The sequence below is a fragment of the Pituophis catenifer genome, unplaced genomic scaffold (genome assembly GCF_029215685.1).
Source record: "Pituophis catenifer annectens isolate HBS135680 unplaced genomic scaffold, rPitCat1.0.hap2 SCAF_4, whole genome shotgun sequence".
In the NCBI taxonomy this organism is placed as follows: domain Eukaryota; kingdom Metazoa; phylum Chordata; class Lepidosauria; order Squamata; family Colubridae; genus Pituophis; species Pituophis catenifer.
This window is the reverse complement of record NW_027256884.1, coordinates 74,738,163-74,753,424: the sequence shown is the minus strand read 5'-3', so window position 1 is coordinate 74,753,424 and position 15,262 is coordinate 74,738,163. Positions and strand designations below refer to the sequence as shown.

The following is a 15,262-nucleotide window of genomic DNA, read 5'->3' as shown; positions in this document are numbered from 1 at the left end:
GGGGAACTGCCCCTCCTTCTCCGCCTCCGAGGCGTTTGCCGGCCACGGGGAGGGCTGGCTGGCCCACCGGCCCAGGCGGAGAGTGCTGTTAGCCGAGCTGACCGCCCCGCGGGACACTTTTCTTCAGAACAATTTGCAACCCCGTCACATCCGCTGGGAAGTTGCTCGGCGAGTGTCTGGAAAAGAAGACGGCACGCCCCGCAGCGGTAACCAAAGTCCTGAGACGCTTTGAGCTCCGGGAAGAAACTTTCTTTCTCGGGGCGGTCAAGGGCGTTCTTCGCAGGATGGACTTGCGGGAAGGAGCACCATGAAGCTAGGCTGCCCAGGCGCCTCCCTCGCCTCTCACCGTCTCGGCCGCTTGGAGAAGCAGCGCAGGGGCAGGCAGCGGCTCCCTCCTCTCTAACTGCCTCGGGTTGCGGCGACCGGGGGGGATGTCGCGGACGGCTGCCTGTGTCGTGCTGCTGCTCCTGCTAGCAGTGGCGGAGCGCGGCCGGGCTCGCTTCGCCTTCCGCCTCCAAGTGTCTTCTCCCGTGATCCCCAAGAGCACCCTGGTTCCCACGCCCGTATTGCTAAAGTCCCGAAGCAGTGGCGGAACCGACAGCGAGCCGGCGCTCTCAAAAACCTCGGGCTTGGCCTTAGCATCGGATCCCGGCGGCTCCCTCAACTTTCTGGCCATGGTGGACAATCTACAGGGAGACTCGGGACGCGGCTACTATTTCGAGCTGCTCCTCGGCACCCCGCCGCAGAAGGTAGGGGCGCCGCCGGAGCGGGGCTGGTGGACCAATGAGGGAGGTTTCCCCTGAAGTTGACCCGTTTGTGCATTCGCACTCGGGACGGCGTCTCCTTTCAGCTACCGCATCACGGAGCGGGTCTCTCCCTTTCCCTATCCTGGGCGATTCAAGGTCCTGGGCGGGGGGGGGGGGGTGTTGTACAGCGCTTAAGGCAGTCTTCGTCAGCCAGGTGCTCTCCTGGCGTACTGTGGCTTTAAGCAGCTTTGGCTCTGGAGTCCCGATGGGGAAGACTGGGTTAAAGCGTCCGAAGGCTGTTGTGAGAAATAGATGGGGCTTTCTGAAGTACTTAGAAGTACCTAAGATCCGACTGAACCTGCTACTTCGAGGCTATCTTCGATGCTTTCGGGAAGCTCACAGATTTCCAAGGCGGCAGTTGTTTCTGCTGTTCCTTTTTTTCTCTCCCCCCCCCCCGACAGGAACCGAGGTTTAAAAAATATCCTTTCAGCATCTTCATGTTTTAAAACTCCATTATGTATCCTTGAATGCCTTTGTTCAATCTGATGCTATTGTCATTCAACTTCAGTATCATTTGGGGTTTTAAAACGGGCATTTTTAAAACATCAGTTGCTAACATTTAATTATCTCTCTATAAATAGGTATCCAAACCATTTTTTCCTCTCCCCCCCCCTTTTTTTTTTTTTTTTTTTTGAAGTCTGAGGTTTTGCAGAGAGATGGCCAGAACTTTATACTATATCTCTTAATTGTATGAGTGGGATGAGGGTGTAATTAAAACCATTTCTTCTTTTGGGGTGCTGTGTCTCGCTTCCAAGTGATAGCAGAAGTCGTAGTAGAAGTCTATTTGAATGAAACCTTATTGTACTATATACTTTTTAATATACTGTTACTACAGTTGAAAAACAGATGGGAGCAGTTTCTGGCTGGGGAAGGTTTTGGTCCCCAGAAAAGTAAAATATTACTTTCCTTGCTACAACAAAACTGCTTTTCCTCTCCCCTTCCAGTGACAAATGTGATTATACATGGCTCTTTATGTTTTCTGAATTTGAAAGAGCTCTATAATACTTCAGAATAATCTGAATTCTGGTATTCATTGTGTTTATGTTTGCATGACCTTTTGAATCACAACCCCTGACCTTGCTATAGCATTTACTACTTCTGAAAAAAAAAACAAAGGATCTTTCTATAACTATGTAGCAAAATCCTGGTGTAGATGCTGATTCTATGCGGCTTGCTGGTTGTGTAACTGTAAGCATTCTATTGCCATTGTAAGTTTTACAGTTGGCACATAAGCACAAAAGTGCCTAAAATGTGAGGTAAGCTTTTCCTGTTGATAGGACAGTTCATGTTTGTCCCTGACACTCCTTTTTCCCCACCCTGTGCCGGGCTGGATTCTGGCCAGGTTACACATCCTGCTAAGCCAGACCAAAAAAAAAAAAAAGACAAAAAGAAACCAAACCATATTATGGATGAGAACACTGCATGGCCTAAGTTTCTATGTGTGTGAGTATGTGATGTATGATTTCACATCAACCCACTAACTGGAATTTGAATTCTACCTCATAAGCATAGAACCCTCACAATCTGACCTTTGTGCTTACTGACTTCTGCAAGCCAGTGGGCTAAAATGTTTCCACTTTATTGTGTTTGTGAGAATATTGAGAAAATAATATAATTTTTTAAGGCAAGGTTCATTTTAGCAGCATAATGGGATGTTGGCAAGGTGGGTAGCCCTACTTTGTTTATATCCTTTCAGCCCATATAAATTCAGATGAATGCCTGAATTACATTATGAAGCACCCTTTTCTGGGGGCCAGCATTACCATTTCCTAGATAATTCCACCTCTTCTCCTTTCCAGAAGTTCTAGGATCATAGTAATGATTGTTATCATGCTGATAATATTAAAAAATAGTGAGAGTTATAGTTGATAGTGTTGGTTTGTAACTAGGAAAGACTGATCTTCGTGATAAACAAAGTGAGTAAGAAATTATCCCAATTCAGATATTTGTCATTTGCTACTAGTTTCCAAATGGTAACTAGTTTGCAAATAGGAGAGACTGAGGATAAAACAAAACAGAGATTGCTGCAAATCAACTGAGTGACTCCATGAAAATTATATCTTTCATCTTTCCTTTGCAATTCTTTAGAGCCACTGAATTAAAAGAACTTTCCTAGAAGGAAAATAGTTTATTGAACATTACTACTGCTATTTTTACATGGGTATGGGATAAATGTACAGGAAATAAGTCTTACTTGATTGTGGACTTTACTTTTAAACAGACCCACATAGAACTGCATTGCTAATAAAGTCTTCAATGTTGGATACAGCATATTAAAATATTCCTATTTTCACTCAAACTTTAAGAATATATTAGCAAATAGTTCTATGTGGGTTTGTTCAAAAGTAAGGGTTTGAACAAGCTCAGTAAGGGTTACTCCTTGGGTAAATATGTCTTACAGCTGCAGCGTATGAGTTTGTAATAGTAATGCTATTTCTATATATCACGCCCACACATACTTATAATATGTAAGATAAATATCTAAATATTTATTGTTTTTAAATAGACCAAAAAGATCAATAATCTGTTATTTTTTAACACAGGAATATGCAAACTCGGCTTTTAAAGTGATTATATCTTTAATACTGTATAAGTATTTTTTTCCTTAGATGTTTTATCAGAAACTGGAATATTGCTAAACTGGAAAAAAAAAGTCAGTAATTTATATATGTGTATCTGCATGTATTAAATACTTTGAAGTTTTAGAAAAGTAATTATTTTTCACTGTGTCATGAGATTGCATGTGAAGAATTAATGTCTCATTGGGGAGGATGACTAGTCAGATGATAAAGATAAACTTCTTAATCCTCAGAATGTTCACAGTTCTAAAGTGCATAATAATCAGCTGTGTTGGCTATAAGAAGTATTTTGAAGAGCTGAGTCTTATTTCCCGAAAGCCTTCAGGGCTTAAAACGTTTTTTCCCCCAAATATAATGGTTCTTTATAATATTTCAACTGATCATTATAGGACATTGCTGATATAAAGGGGATGGAAATGAAGAATGGAGAATCTTCTTTTATTTCAGTTTTGCTCTGTTCCATTAGCTCTTAATATCCTTTTGACTAAAGTGGTGCTTGTGCTCCTTCTCATATCATTTGGTACATTTGTCTTATCATATAGGGTTTTTCTGTTCTTTAGGGTTTTGAACATAGGCTATTGGAAAGGTTTTTCACTGAATTACAAGTGTGGAGTTATATCTGTTCTTCAACTTGTTAAATACTTTTTATAAAATTGAACCCACTGTTTGGGATTACTTCTATCAATGAACAAGTCAAAAAGTGTTGTTTTTTTTACCAAAAATAATGTTATTTTCCATTCTTTTTTGGTTGAAGAGGCCAGCATGGATGGGGAAACGCTGGAGAAAATGCCTTTTGAGTGCTTTGGGGGATTTGGATTTTAAAGCCATAGTCTGAATATTTGAAAGGATTATTATTATTGCCAAGATATCATTGCAATATTTCTAACTACTTAGTGTAGGAGGAAGGGCATCTGTAACCTTTTGGATGTTCCAAACTATAACTCTCAGCAGCCCAATCAACTTGATTAATGCTGAGGAATGCTGGAGAGCCATAGTTCCTTCCCCCTGAGCTAAAAGTCATATGCCCTCTTTGTATTTGATTTCCTATATAGATCTGACTACAGTGTACAAGTAGTTCTTGATTTACAACAGTTCATTTAGTGACCATTCAAACTTACGACGACACTGGAAAAATGACTTATGACCATTTTTCACTTTATGACCATTGCAACATCCCCATGGTTATCAAAATTCAGAAAGTTCTCATATTTATGAGAGTTGCAGTGTTTTGCGGATATGTGATCTGTTTTTGTGACTTTCTGACAAGGTCACAAAATGAGGAAGCCAGATTTACTTCACTAACTTAACAATTGTAGTGATTCACTGAACAACTGTGGCAAGAAAGATTGTAAAATGGGGCAAAACTCACTTAACAACTGTCTCACCTAGGAATGGAAATTTTGGGCTCAATTGTGATCTTAATTAGAGGACAACCTGTACTGTTATTTTGTGTTCAGTCTCTCCTGAGCAGTACTCTGATATTGGGGTTGTTTTTTTTTTTCTTTGAAAGGCCTGTAACTGATATTTTTCTCCTATTTCTAGAACTGGACATAAACATAAATTGAATACCTGCCATTGATTTCCATATGCTTAGAGAATAAAAAGCTGCCCCAGCTTTTGTATTATTTTTCTTTTGCTTTGTATTACCTTTGTTTCCTATTCTCTGTTCTTTTCTTGAATTCCAGCTACTTTAGAAAAATATTTATGATACAAAATAGAGTTGACTATAAGTAGTTAAACGTTCAAAAGCAAATAAAAGAGATGATGTATTTATGTCACTCAATGTCAATTTCAGTAGGAAATGATGTGACAAAGTTGTAATGAACAAGGAAATGTTGCAGATATAATCTACTTACCAATGAAGCTTTTTATGAACCTCTGTATTACATTCTTGTTGAAAAGCTGTTGAAGTGTGGTTTGGATGGCACCACAGTGAGGAAGATCCACAACTGGATCTAGCTAATGCTGGCTAATCAAAGTCAGCATTAAAGACTTTATATCACATTGAGTAACCAGTGGGCTCTGCAGGGATCCTTCTTGGGACCAGTATTATTCAACATTTTTATTAAGGACCAAGGATTAATGGCTTCTTATCATATTTGTGTATGTATGACATAAAACTTCAAGGCCTGGGTAACATACAGGATGACAGAATGAATTTGCACCCTAATCTGGACAGGTTGAAACACTTGACTGAGAAGCACAAGATGCCCTTTAACAGGGATGATCTGTACAATAGTGGAATAGTCTATGTAAATAGTCCTACATCCAGAAATATTTAAATAGATTACACACATTTATTACACATGTTTATAGACATTGACAAATCACAGTAATGTGTTCTAGATAGCAAAATGTTCTGTTCTGCATCAGCACAAACTACAAGTACCAGTAGTTCTCAACTTCCACCCACAATTGAGCCCAAAATTTCCATTGCTAAATGAGACAGTTGTTAAGTGAGTTTTGCCCCATTTTACAATCTTTCTTGCGACAGTTCTTAAGTGAATCACAGCAGTTGTTAAGTTAGTAACATGGTTATGAAGTGAATCTGGCTTCCCCATTGACTTTGCTTGTCAGAAGGTTGTAAAAAAGTGATCATTTGACCCCAGGACATGGCAACTGCCATAAATATGAATCAATTGACAAGTGTTGGAATTTTGATCACATGACTGTGGGGATGCTGCAATGGTCATAAGTTACTTTTTTCAGTGCCATTGCAACTTCAAATGATTACTTAACGAATGTTTGTAAATCGAGGACCACTTGCACTGTTAAATTTGGAAAATACTTTGTGTATTGTTAAACAGGCATTTTATGTTATCAATAATAATAAATCAAAGGACTATGTTGAATGTTTAATGACAGGTTTGGTTATGTGGTGCTATGATTTTATTTGTACATTTTCCTTCCTGAATTCTTGCTGAACCTGGAATAAGGTTTATTCTACACTAATAGAATAGTACTGTGCCCTGATTTATTAGGTCTACAATTAATTCGCCTCCACCAAGATTAAGGGTATTTTTGGACATTTTAAAAAAATATTTTATTTAATAAATGTTATATTTACCGTATTTATTTCATTTAACTAATTAGAAGAAATATCAATGCCAAATTTTGAAACCAGCATTCAAATAAGTTTTAATGAAGTTTGATAAAATTTGAAAAATAAAATATTTTATAATTTCTTATTATTTCCCTTTATTGCTTTATTAGTCATCCTTACCTTTGCTTCCTTTTCCACAAAGACAATATTGCTTAAACAGGCTAAAGAGCACAGGTAGTCCTCAACTTACAACAGTTCATTTAGCGACTGTTAGAAGTTACAGCAGCACTGAAAAGAGTGACTTATGACAATTTTTCACACAACCGTTGCATCATCCCCATGGTCACATGATCAAAATTCAGACGCTTGGAACTTCCAGTGGCTCCGCAATCCCCGATGGACGCTCCTTTAGGAGCTCCAGCCCTGCAATTCCGTTTGCCGCTAGAATAGCGAAAATCAGCTCTCTAGCGGCTCAAAACTCTCCCCCGGGGAAAAAGGGGAAGAGAAGAGCAGAAGGGTCTGGGTAGAGCTCCCCTAGACCCCCAGGTTTTTTTTTTTTAGCCTGGGGTTTGTAGGGTGAGAGCTCCCTGAAAGCCCTTCAGTGGTCCGGATCCGGGACGAGTCTGCTTTATGCAGAACAAGGGGTTGCGACTACACCAGCAATGCAAATTTAAGGATTATGAGAAACTTTGACCCTGGATGCTGGCAGAGCAAAATCAGGAGAACAAAAAATGCAAGTACTGAACTTTAACTCGGTTTAAAAGAAAAGAAAAAAAAGATGGTGCCTAAGGGCGTGGAAAACGAAACTTATTGTTAGTGAAAGTGCTTGTTATGCTGCAACATTGTTAAAGCTACTGGATTACGCAGTTAGAAAAAGATTTAAAGTGCTAGTGGATTGGAAAAGACTATGGTATTGACCTCAACTAATTTATACTTCTAAATTGTGTGGAAAATAATTGGACTTATTGACCTGATAGCTGAATAAATTTAAAGTGAAAATTGAAATATGGCTGACACAAGGATGGGGGATCATTATTATATGAGCCAGCAAATTCACAAGTTGTGACTGTAAAGGTTCTACAAGAACTCTTAAATTTTCATACTTATGTTATATTAAAATCAATCAAAAGGACTATTCAAAATTATAATCTGGAGAACAACAATGATTTGCTGGCTGGAAAAGAGGAAGAAATTAACCAAGCTAATGTGACTTTGGAGGAGAGAAAAGAGGCTGTCAGGATTAAGATGGAAGTTAGCACACTGGAAACAGAGGTTTTGGCAGAGGCTTCTATGCAATTAATTGAAAAGCAGCAAATAGACTCTTCCCTGCAGATTGATAAACTTTATCGTGACAAACTTTGGCTTTATAGACAGAATCAATTTTTAAGGAATGAAGTGACTGATTATATAAGCAGGAAGAGTCGAAATGGAGGTTTCAAATTAAAGGAGATAATTCTAAGAAGAGAACGAATTCCAAAGATACATCAGCCTCAAATCCATATTCAAAAATTTTCGAAAATAAAAGCAGGGGGAGGACCAATGCTGAAGAAGAAAGTATTATTGAAGAAGGAGGACTGGAAAAAATATAGGAAAAAAGGAAGAATGGAAGATTAATCTCTTTTGGAGAGGATCTTAATAATAAATCTGAAAAGCTTATTGAAATTAGTTATTTTTTAAGTTTAAGTAAAAATGTTTAATTAAAAATGGATAGCTTTTTAAAATTATTGAGGTACTAAAATGGTTAACTTTAAAGCTAATGGATAGCTTCCTGAAAGTTTTGAAATTGATATTTTGATGATATTTTGAAGAATGAATTTCAGAGTTAGATATAATTTAACCCAATGGATTAATAGAATTTTTAAGGTTATATTCTGAAGAATGTTTTATTGAAGTTTTTTTAAAAAAAACTTACTGAAGTATTAAAATGGTCAATTTAAAATTGAATGGATAGCCTTTTGAAAAAAAACCTTGTATTTTGAAGAATGTTTTATTGAGGTATTAAGAGATTTTAAAAGGTTTAACTTAAAATAATATTTTTTTAAAGAGATATGCTTTAAAGAAAGTTTTAAAATGTTTAATTTAGAATTTTAAAAGGGGAGGCTGATGAATAACTTTTAAAAGAGGAATTAAAGAGCGTGAGGGAATTTTGAATCTTGTAGTAAGTTAGTATATTTTAGCTTATGCTTGCTTAATATTATACCCTGTTTTTGCTCTGGGAAGTCGGGGTGGGGTGGGGAGGTTTTTTTTTTTTTTTAAATTTGATTTATATGCCGCCCTTCTCCGGAGACTCAGGGCGGCTTACAATGCGTTGAGCAATAGCCTTCATACTTTTGTATATTTATACAAAGTCAGCTTATTGCCCCCACAAACTGGGTCCTCAATTTACCTACCTTAGAAAGGATGGAAGGCTGAGTCAACCTTGAACCTGGTGAGATTTGAACTTGTAGTAATTGCAGGCAGCTGATGTTAATAACAGTGCTTTAGTCTGCTGCGCCACCAGGGCTCAGTTGAAGGTTGTGTGGGGATAAAATTGTTGTCTAATTTTTAATAAAATTAAAAGATAGATAAATGTATTAATAGAGAAATAAGAAATGTGGGGGAAATGTTATAATAAAGGAAAGATAAATATTGGAGGAGTAAAAAGAAGATACAAAAGATGTATTTAGGAGATATATTGAATGATTGATTATGTATTGTTTGTTTGTTTGTTTATAAAAAAACAAAAACTTTCTGAATAAAAAAAATTCAGACGCTTGGCAACTGACTCACAATTATGATGGTTGCAGTGTTCTAGGATCATGTGATTACTTTTGTGACCTTCTGACAAGCCTTGGTGGCGCAGCAGACTAAAGTGCTGTTAAGTAACACCAGCTGCCTGCAATTACTGCAAGTTCAAATCTCACCAGGCTCAAGGTTGACTCAGCCTTCCATCCTTTCGAGGTAGGTAAAATGAGGACCCGGATTGTGGGGGCAATAAGCTGACTTTGTATAAAAAAGAACACTGCTTGGGGGGGGGGGCGCGAAAACCCTACTAAGCAGGTATATGCAAAAGTATGAAGGCTATTGCTTAACGCATTGTAAGCCGCCCTGAGTCTCCGGAGAAGGGCGGCATATAAATCGAACAAATAAATAAATAAATAAATAAATTAAATAAATAAATAAATAAATAAATAATAAACAAACAAACAAACATGAGTGAGAAAGCCAGATTCATTTAACAATCGTGTTACTAATTTAACAATTGGAGGGATTCATTTAACAACTGTGGCAAGAAAGACCGTAAAATGGGGCAAAATTCACTTAACAAATGTCTCACTTAGCAACAAAAATTTTGGGCTCAAGCGTGGTCATAAGTCAAGGACTACCTGTGCTTCATAATTCCATACTATTCAAGAGTTAATTAGACTGACTTTTTCAAGCCTGGATAATTCTGTAGCTATATGTCAAATTTAATGTGGGACTGTTTTGTACTATTTGTGTTACTTTAAATAAACACGGTACATACTTCATACCACTTTCTCATTACCATTAATTAATATGTGTTTAAAAAGTAGGAGTTGTTCCAATCCAAGAAGATTTGTAGTCCCTGGGCTTTTCTACTGAGAGCAGCTGTAAGGTATAAATATCAGTCTTTTGTTTGTTTGCTTGTTTGTTTTTCTTTCTTATTTTAGCCAGTCACTAATATCTGGAAAACATTGTATTAAAGCCACTTTGCTTTTTTAAATGGTTTTAGCGGTATCTTTAAGAAATATTCAGTGGTGGGTAGGTATACATGTACATGATTGTATCTGTATTTGTATATGGAGGTTTTAAACAAGTACAGTTAAGTTGTGGATAATTAATTATGCTATGTTCATGTCCTAAAACTGTAACAGGTAGCAGTACTTGGCTCATCTTGCATGGGTTTAGAAGCAAAGTCAGGTTTGATTAATCCTTGGATAGAAAACTACCAGAGAAGTTTAGGCTGATGGATCAAATAACATCTTGAAGAATGGCATTTTATCTCCAACTATTGCAGAAAACTATGGATATGTCTCTGAAGATAGCCAGAGTAGCTTCACAATATCTGTACAGTACAGTATTTTTGTAGAGCACAAAAATAGTGGGTAATAAACATTACCAGGAAACAGAATAGGAAAACTGGCCTAATTCCATGCATGTGTAGCCAGAGCTAAACATATTTCAGAGGATCTTCTTAAGAGTAAGCATGTAAAAACTATACTTGAAAGTGCTTTCACACATACTTGGGGTTTATTCCCTATATAAATTAAATGAAAACTGCTCCAGTGACAGTCCTATGTGTCTATTTGTTTTCTATATCATATATAGTGACATTCATAAATTACTTGGCGTTGCTTTCAAAAACCACTTAAAATGTGGATTGTCACCACATCACAGAATGATTTGCCAGTAAGGATATTTGCTAGAATCAACACAAATTCAATCAAATTGTCTGGAGGCCACCAGATAGATGAATTTGTGCATTCCACATTATGTGAACAGATGTGAAACTTTTACTTCTATTGGAAGTTGTAAGATTTGATCTTCATAATGAAATTTTTACGCATTAAAATACCTAGTTTGTAAATCTTGCTAAACTTTCTATTCCAATATCTATTTTTCATCATGCAAGTAAGGTTGAGGGAAAGATTATGTGTGTAAAGATGAGAACAGAAATCCAAATCTAAATTATTCTCTCACTTTTTCCTTAGAAGTTCAAATTAAATAGAGACTAAAATGTGAAACATCCTCACTTTGTATATTTTTCTGAGGAGAAAATACTTTGTACGGAATAAAAATTTGTAAATAGTATATTCATTGTTGAGTGGATGTTTTCCCCACAAAGAAATGTGAGAATCTTTACTTCATTCCCTTATATGTTATGTGTGGCTCTTTCCCTCCTTTCCTGGGAGATCAGCTCCCCCTCCCCCTCAAAAAAATGACAAATCTTCCTAGGTTTGAAAAAATATAATTAACAGCAAAATGAACTCCCAATGGAATGAGTACCCTTTTTTCCATTTTCTAGGAAGTTCACGTCATTATCTTCCAATGCGCCCTTCCCCACCCCCCAAATCTGAATGGTCAGGTTGCAGAAGACTGCTGTGCCACTAACAGCAACAAATACAACTCTGCACAAATAAAAGTGATGTTCTAAATAGAGGCAATCCAACACCTCCAAGGTCACAATATTATGAATGACTTGAATTATTTCAATATTATAAAATCACAATAATCATCTTATAGGGGAGATAGGTGGCAAAAATAATAAATAAATAAATAGTAATATTTTTTTTGAAATTAGAGTTGGAGCATGATTCTTACTCCCTCTTCATTTCTGGATTCTCTTCCTGTTACAGTACTAACTTCCAAAGGAAAAAAAATGGCAAATACAGATCTTCTTCCATGCCAAATTCCATGCAGAACTATTCTGCCCATTCAGCAGGAGTTCAGAAGGATCTGCAAATTAATAAGAATGCTCACTCCAATCTGCCTACTTTTACTTTGCAATTTTCTCCAGAGAAACAATAACATTTGAGCACCTCCTCCAATTTGATTTGCAATAGTTCATCTTTGCTTGGGTAAGCATTTAGCAGTGCAGTGAGCTATGGTTTGATTTTTATTTTTTTTTAGTGGTCTATCATTACGGTATTTAGGAGACGGTTGTAGCCTAGGACTTCAGGGTTAGGCAAGACAAACATTGCAGGGTTGATCAAAGATTATTTGGTTAATTATTTTAGAATTTCTTCACAATTTAGTGTTAATTGTGGAGAATGGTAACATTTACAAGCCCTTTCCACATCATCTACTCCAGCACAGATTATAATTAGTAATAGATTTTCATTAACTGCTCCAAAGATTCGTTTATTGGCTAACTTTGTTCCTTGAAGGAGTTTTGTCAAATGAAAGTAAGAAATTGTATGTAAGTAAAAGGGGTTTGTATGGTTAAAATTTACAAATCTCATGAGAATTTAAAATTTGTTAGAAATTATTTTGAGAGCCAAAATAGACTAGTGGGCATTTAAAGAGCCTGTAGTACAGTGGACTAAAACACTGTTATTAACATCTGCTGCTTGCAATTACTGCAAGTTCAAGTTCAAATCTCCCCAGGCTCAAGGTTGACTCAGCCTTCCATTCTTTCAAAGGTAGGTGAAATGAGGACCCAGATTGTGGGGGCAATAAACTGACTTTGTATAAATATACAAAAGTATGAAGGCTATTGCTTAACGCATTGTAAGCCGCCCTGAGTCTCCGGAGAAGGGCGGCATATAAATTAAAGAAAAAAAAAAAACATAGCAGTATGAATGGGTTTTTTTTTCCATGCTTCATACTAGCATATAAAATTATCTGCAGTTCTGAGGCCTGAAATACAAGAGGTGTAAGAGAACTAGTCATTAAAGAAATTGCATTATTTTTTGTTTTTCATGGTAAATATGCCCCTATCTTTTGGTGAATGTGAGGAATTCTGGCTTTTCCCCTTGGAGATGGCAACGGGGTATCTCACCATCTTCAAAGCTGATGAGATACCTGGATCCTGAATTGATCAGAATTGCAATAAATTCCTGCATCCAACATAAAGGAATTGTGATTGGAGTTGTGACTGACCAGATAATGTTTTTAGTGAACTTTAAGCCATGAGATAGAAGCCTATGAAACACTGTCCTTTTCCCAGCTGCACAGCATTATAAGAGAGTAAAAATTTACCTGAAGTCAGTTATTGTGCAATACACATATGGTATTTCTGGCATCACAGTATGTGTAAATTGGGTGTGAATAGTTTTTCTAGGGAGTTGAAACTTCTTTACAATCTTAATTCCAAAAAAGATAAGAACACTGCCATCAAGGCAGATTTCTGAGGGAGAATATAAAGTATCAGGATATTTGGTGGCAGGTTTACTCCCTACTTCCATCTTATTTCTTTGGCCTTGTGGCTCTATTGATAACACAATTCCCTACAAAGAAGTTCTTTTTAAATCAGTGGTATTTAGTTCTGGGTAAACAAGATTAAGATCATGCTTTAAATGTCATAACAATGAAGGGTGGAAGAGTGGTGATTAACTTTGGCCTCCCTATAAATCATAGAAACAATACTGTGTGAAAAATGCAGCTTTTAAAATAATGAACAGCTCCTTTTAAGTAAATGTGAGTAGAGACTGTAACCATCCCAAAGGGTTTTTTTTTCAAGATGCAGCTGGAGTTCTTGTTTTTCTTTGAAGGCATTTCGCTTCTCATCCAAGAAGCTTCTTCAGCTCTGACTGGATGGTAGGGAATGGAAACCAGTCAGAGCTGAAGAAGCTTCTTGGATGAGAAAGCGAAATGTCTTCAAAGAAAAACAAACTCCAGTTGTCTCTTGAAAAAGCACCTTTGGGAACACCATGACGTGGATGACTGAGAATTTAGAATTTTGGAACTAAACTCTGAGTGAGCCTTGCTGTTTAATCAGCCTATTATCTGGCAGTTTAAATGGAAAGATAATTTTGTTGTTCTCTTCCTTCAGTGCCTGCTGATTGACTGGGGCTTTAAGATGATCTGAAAAGCTCATGATGCCCCCCGCCCCCACTTCTGGTGTTAAATTCTCAGAGACTGCCTGGAAAAGTTTCTGCAGTTTTCTTGGCAATTTTTTTTCATATTTTTTTTTTCTTTTCAAAAGTGGTTTCCCATTTCTCCTTTCTAGAGCTGAGAGGAAGTGACTGGCCAAAGGTCACCTAGCTGGCTTTGTGCCCAAAACAGGACTGTTTCCCAGTTTCTAACCTGATGCCTTGACTAGAGCAAAATCTGCCATAGTGGAATGTCTCTGGTTTAGGAAAAGCAGGTTGCTGCTGGAATGTGGCCAATCAAGACAACATTCCTTGATTTTTGGGTTTACTTTTATTGTTTCTCAAAACAAACTAAATAAAAAATGTGTTTTGCAGTTTAATGGAATGTCCAAAATGCAGTGAAGCAATTCTGTGCTGTTCTAGAAAACCAACTTGTTCTTTAAAAAATAATAATAATGAAGAAATGCCATCCTCAATTGCATTGTTTTATTTCTTAACTCCATCTAAAATTGTCTAAAAATAATTTAACCTGTATTTCAACATATGAATTCACAAATACAAACAAAAACTGTATTGTCTTCTAAAAATGGGATTCTCATTCATAGCTTGATTTCTGTGATAGAATGTGCAGGAGAAGAGGGGGAAACTTTCAGCAACAAAGAGCATTCCCCCAAAAAAGGCTGGATTAAGAGACTGCACAGTCTTGAAGGGAGGGCTGGGGGAAGAGGTTCAGGGCAGCCACACTGTAGAACCTCTCAGGCTCTATTTAGTAGATAAGAAAGTTCTAGCTTTAGTTTGGCAAGCTTCTGTCCATTAGGTGTAAGCAATAAAGGACTGAACTCAATTGGATCTCACTGTCCCATCTCTAGGTTTCAGCCAGACAATTTCAAGTTAAAACTTCAGCAACTAAACTGCATTCACTAATTCAGTGTTTTTCCAAAGGCCAATATGAATATTACGAATGGGGGGGGGGGAGAGGAATCATATTTGCAAATTCAAAGTGAGCAATAACACATAGTAGCATTGGGCTAATGGCATACATTATAGCAGTTTGAGTGCTTTATCTTCTGTTTTGGTTGGAAGCGGCTGTTCTAGAATGGTTGATGTAATTAGTGATTGTTGTGTTAAATGAGGCAGTATTTAAATTGGCTTCTAATTTTCCCACCTATTAACCAGCTTTCTTTTTTTCTCCCACTTTTGCAAAAATCACTGTAGTAGAATAATTCACAGCAACGGCTGATTATTAACTATAGAATATTAAGAATCCTGTGCTCCAGCCACCAGAAAATTAGTATGCAA

The 15,262-nt window shown here is 37.2% G+C and overlaps 1 protein-coding gene across 1 annotated transcript in view; it reads left to right on the top strand.

The window, feature by feature from the left end:
* Window positions 1–431: 431 nt before the first annotated feature.
* BACE2 (beta-secretase 2) overlaps window positions 432–15,262 on the top strand; it is a 36,071-nt gene continuing 21,240 nt past the window's right edge. The window contains exon 1 of the mRNA XM_070944282.1: window positions 432–749. Coding sequence (XP_070800383.1) covers window positions 432–749 — 318 coding nt within the window. The remainder of the gene's footprint in view (window positions 750–15,262) is intronic.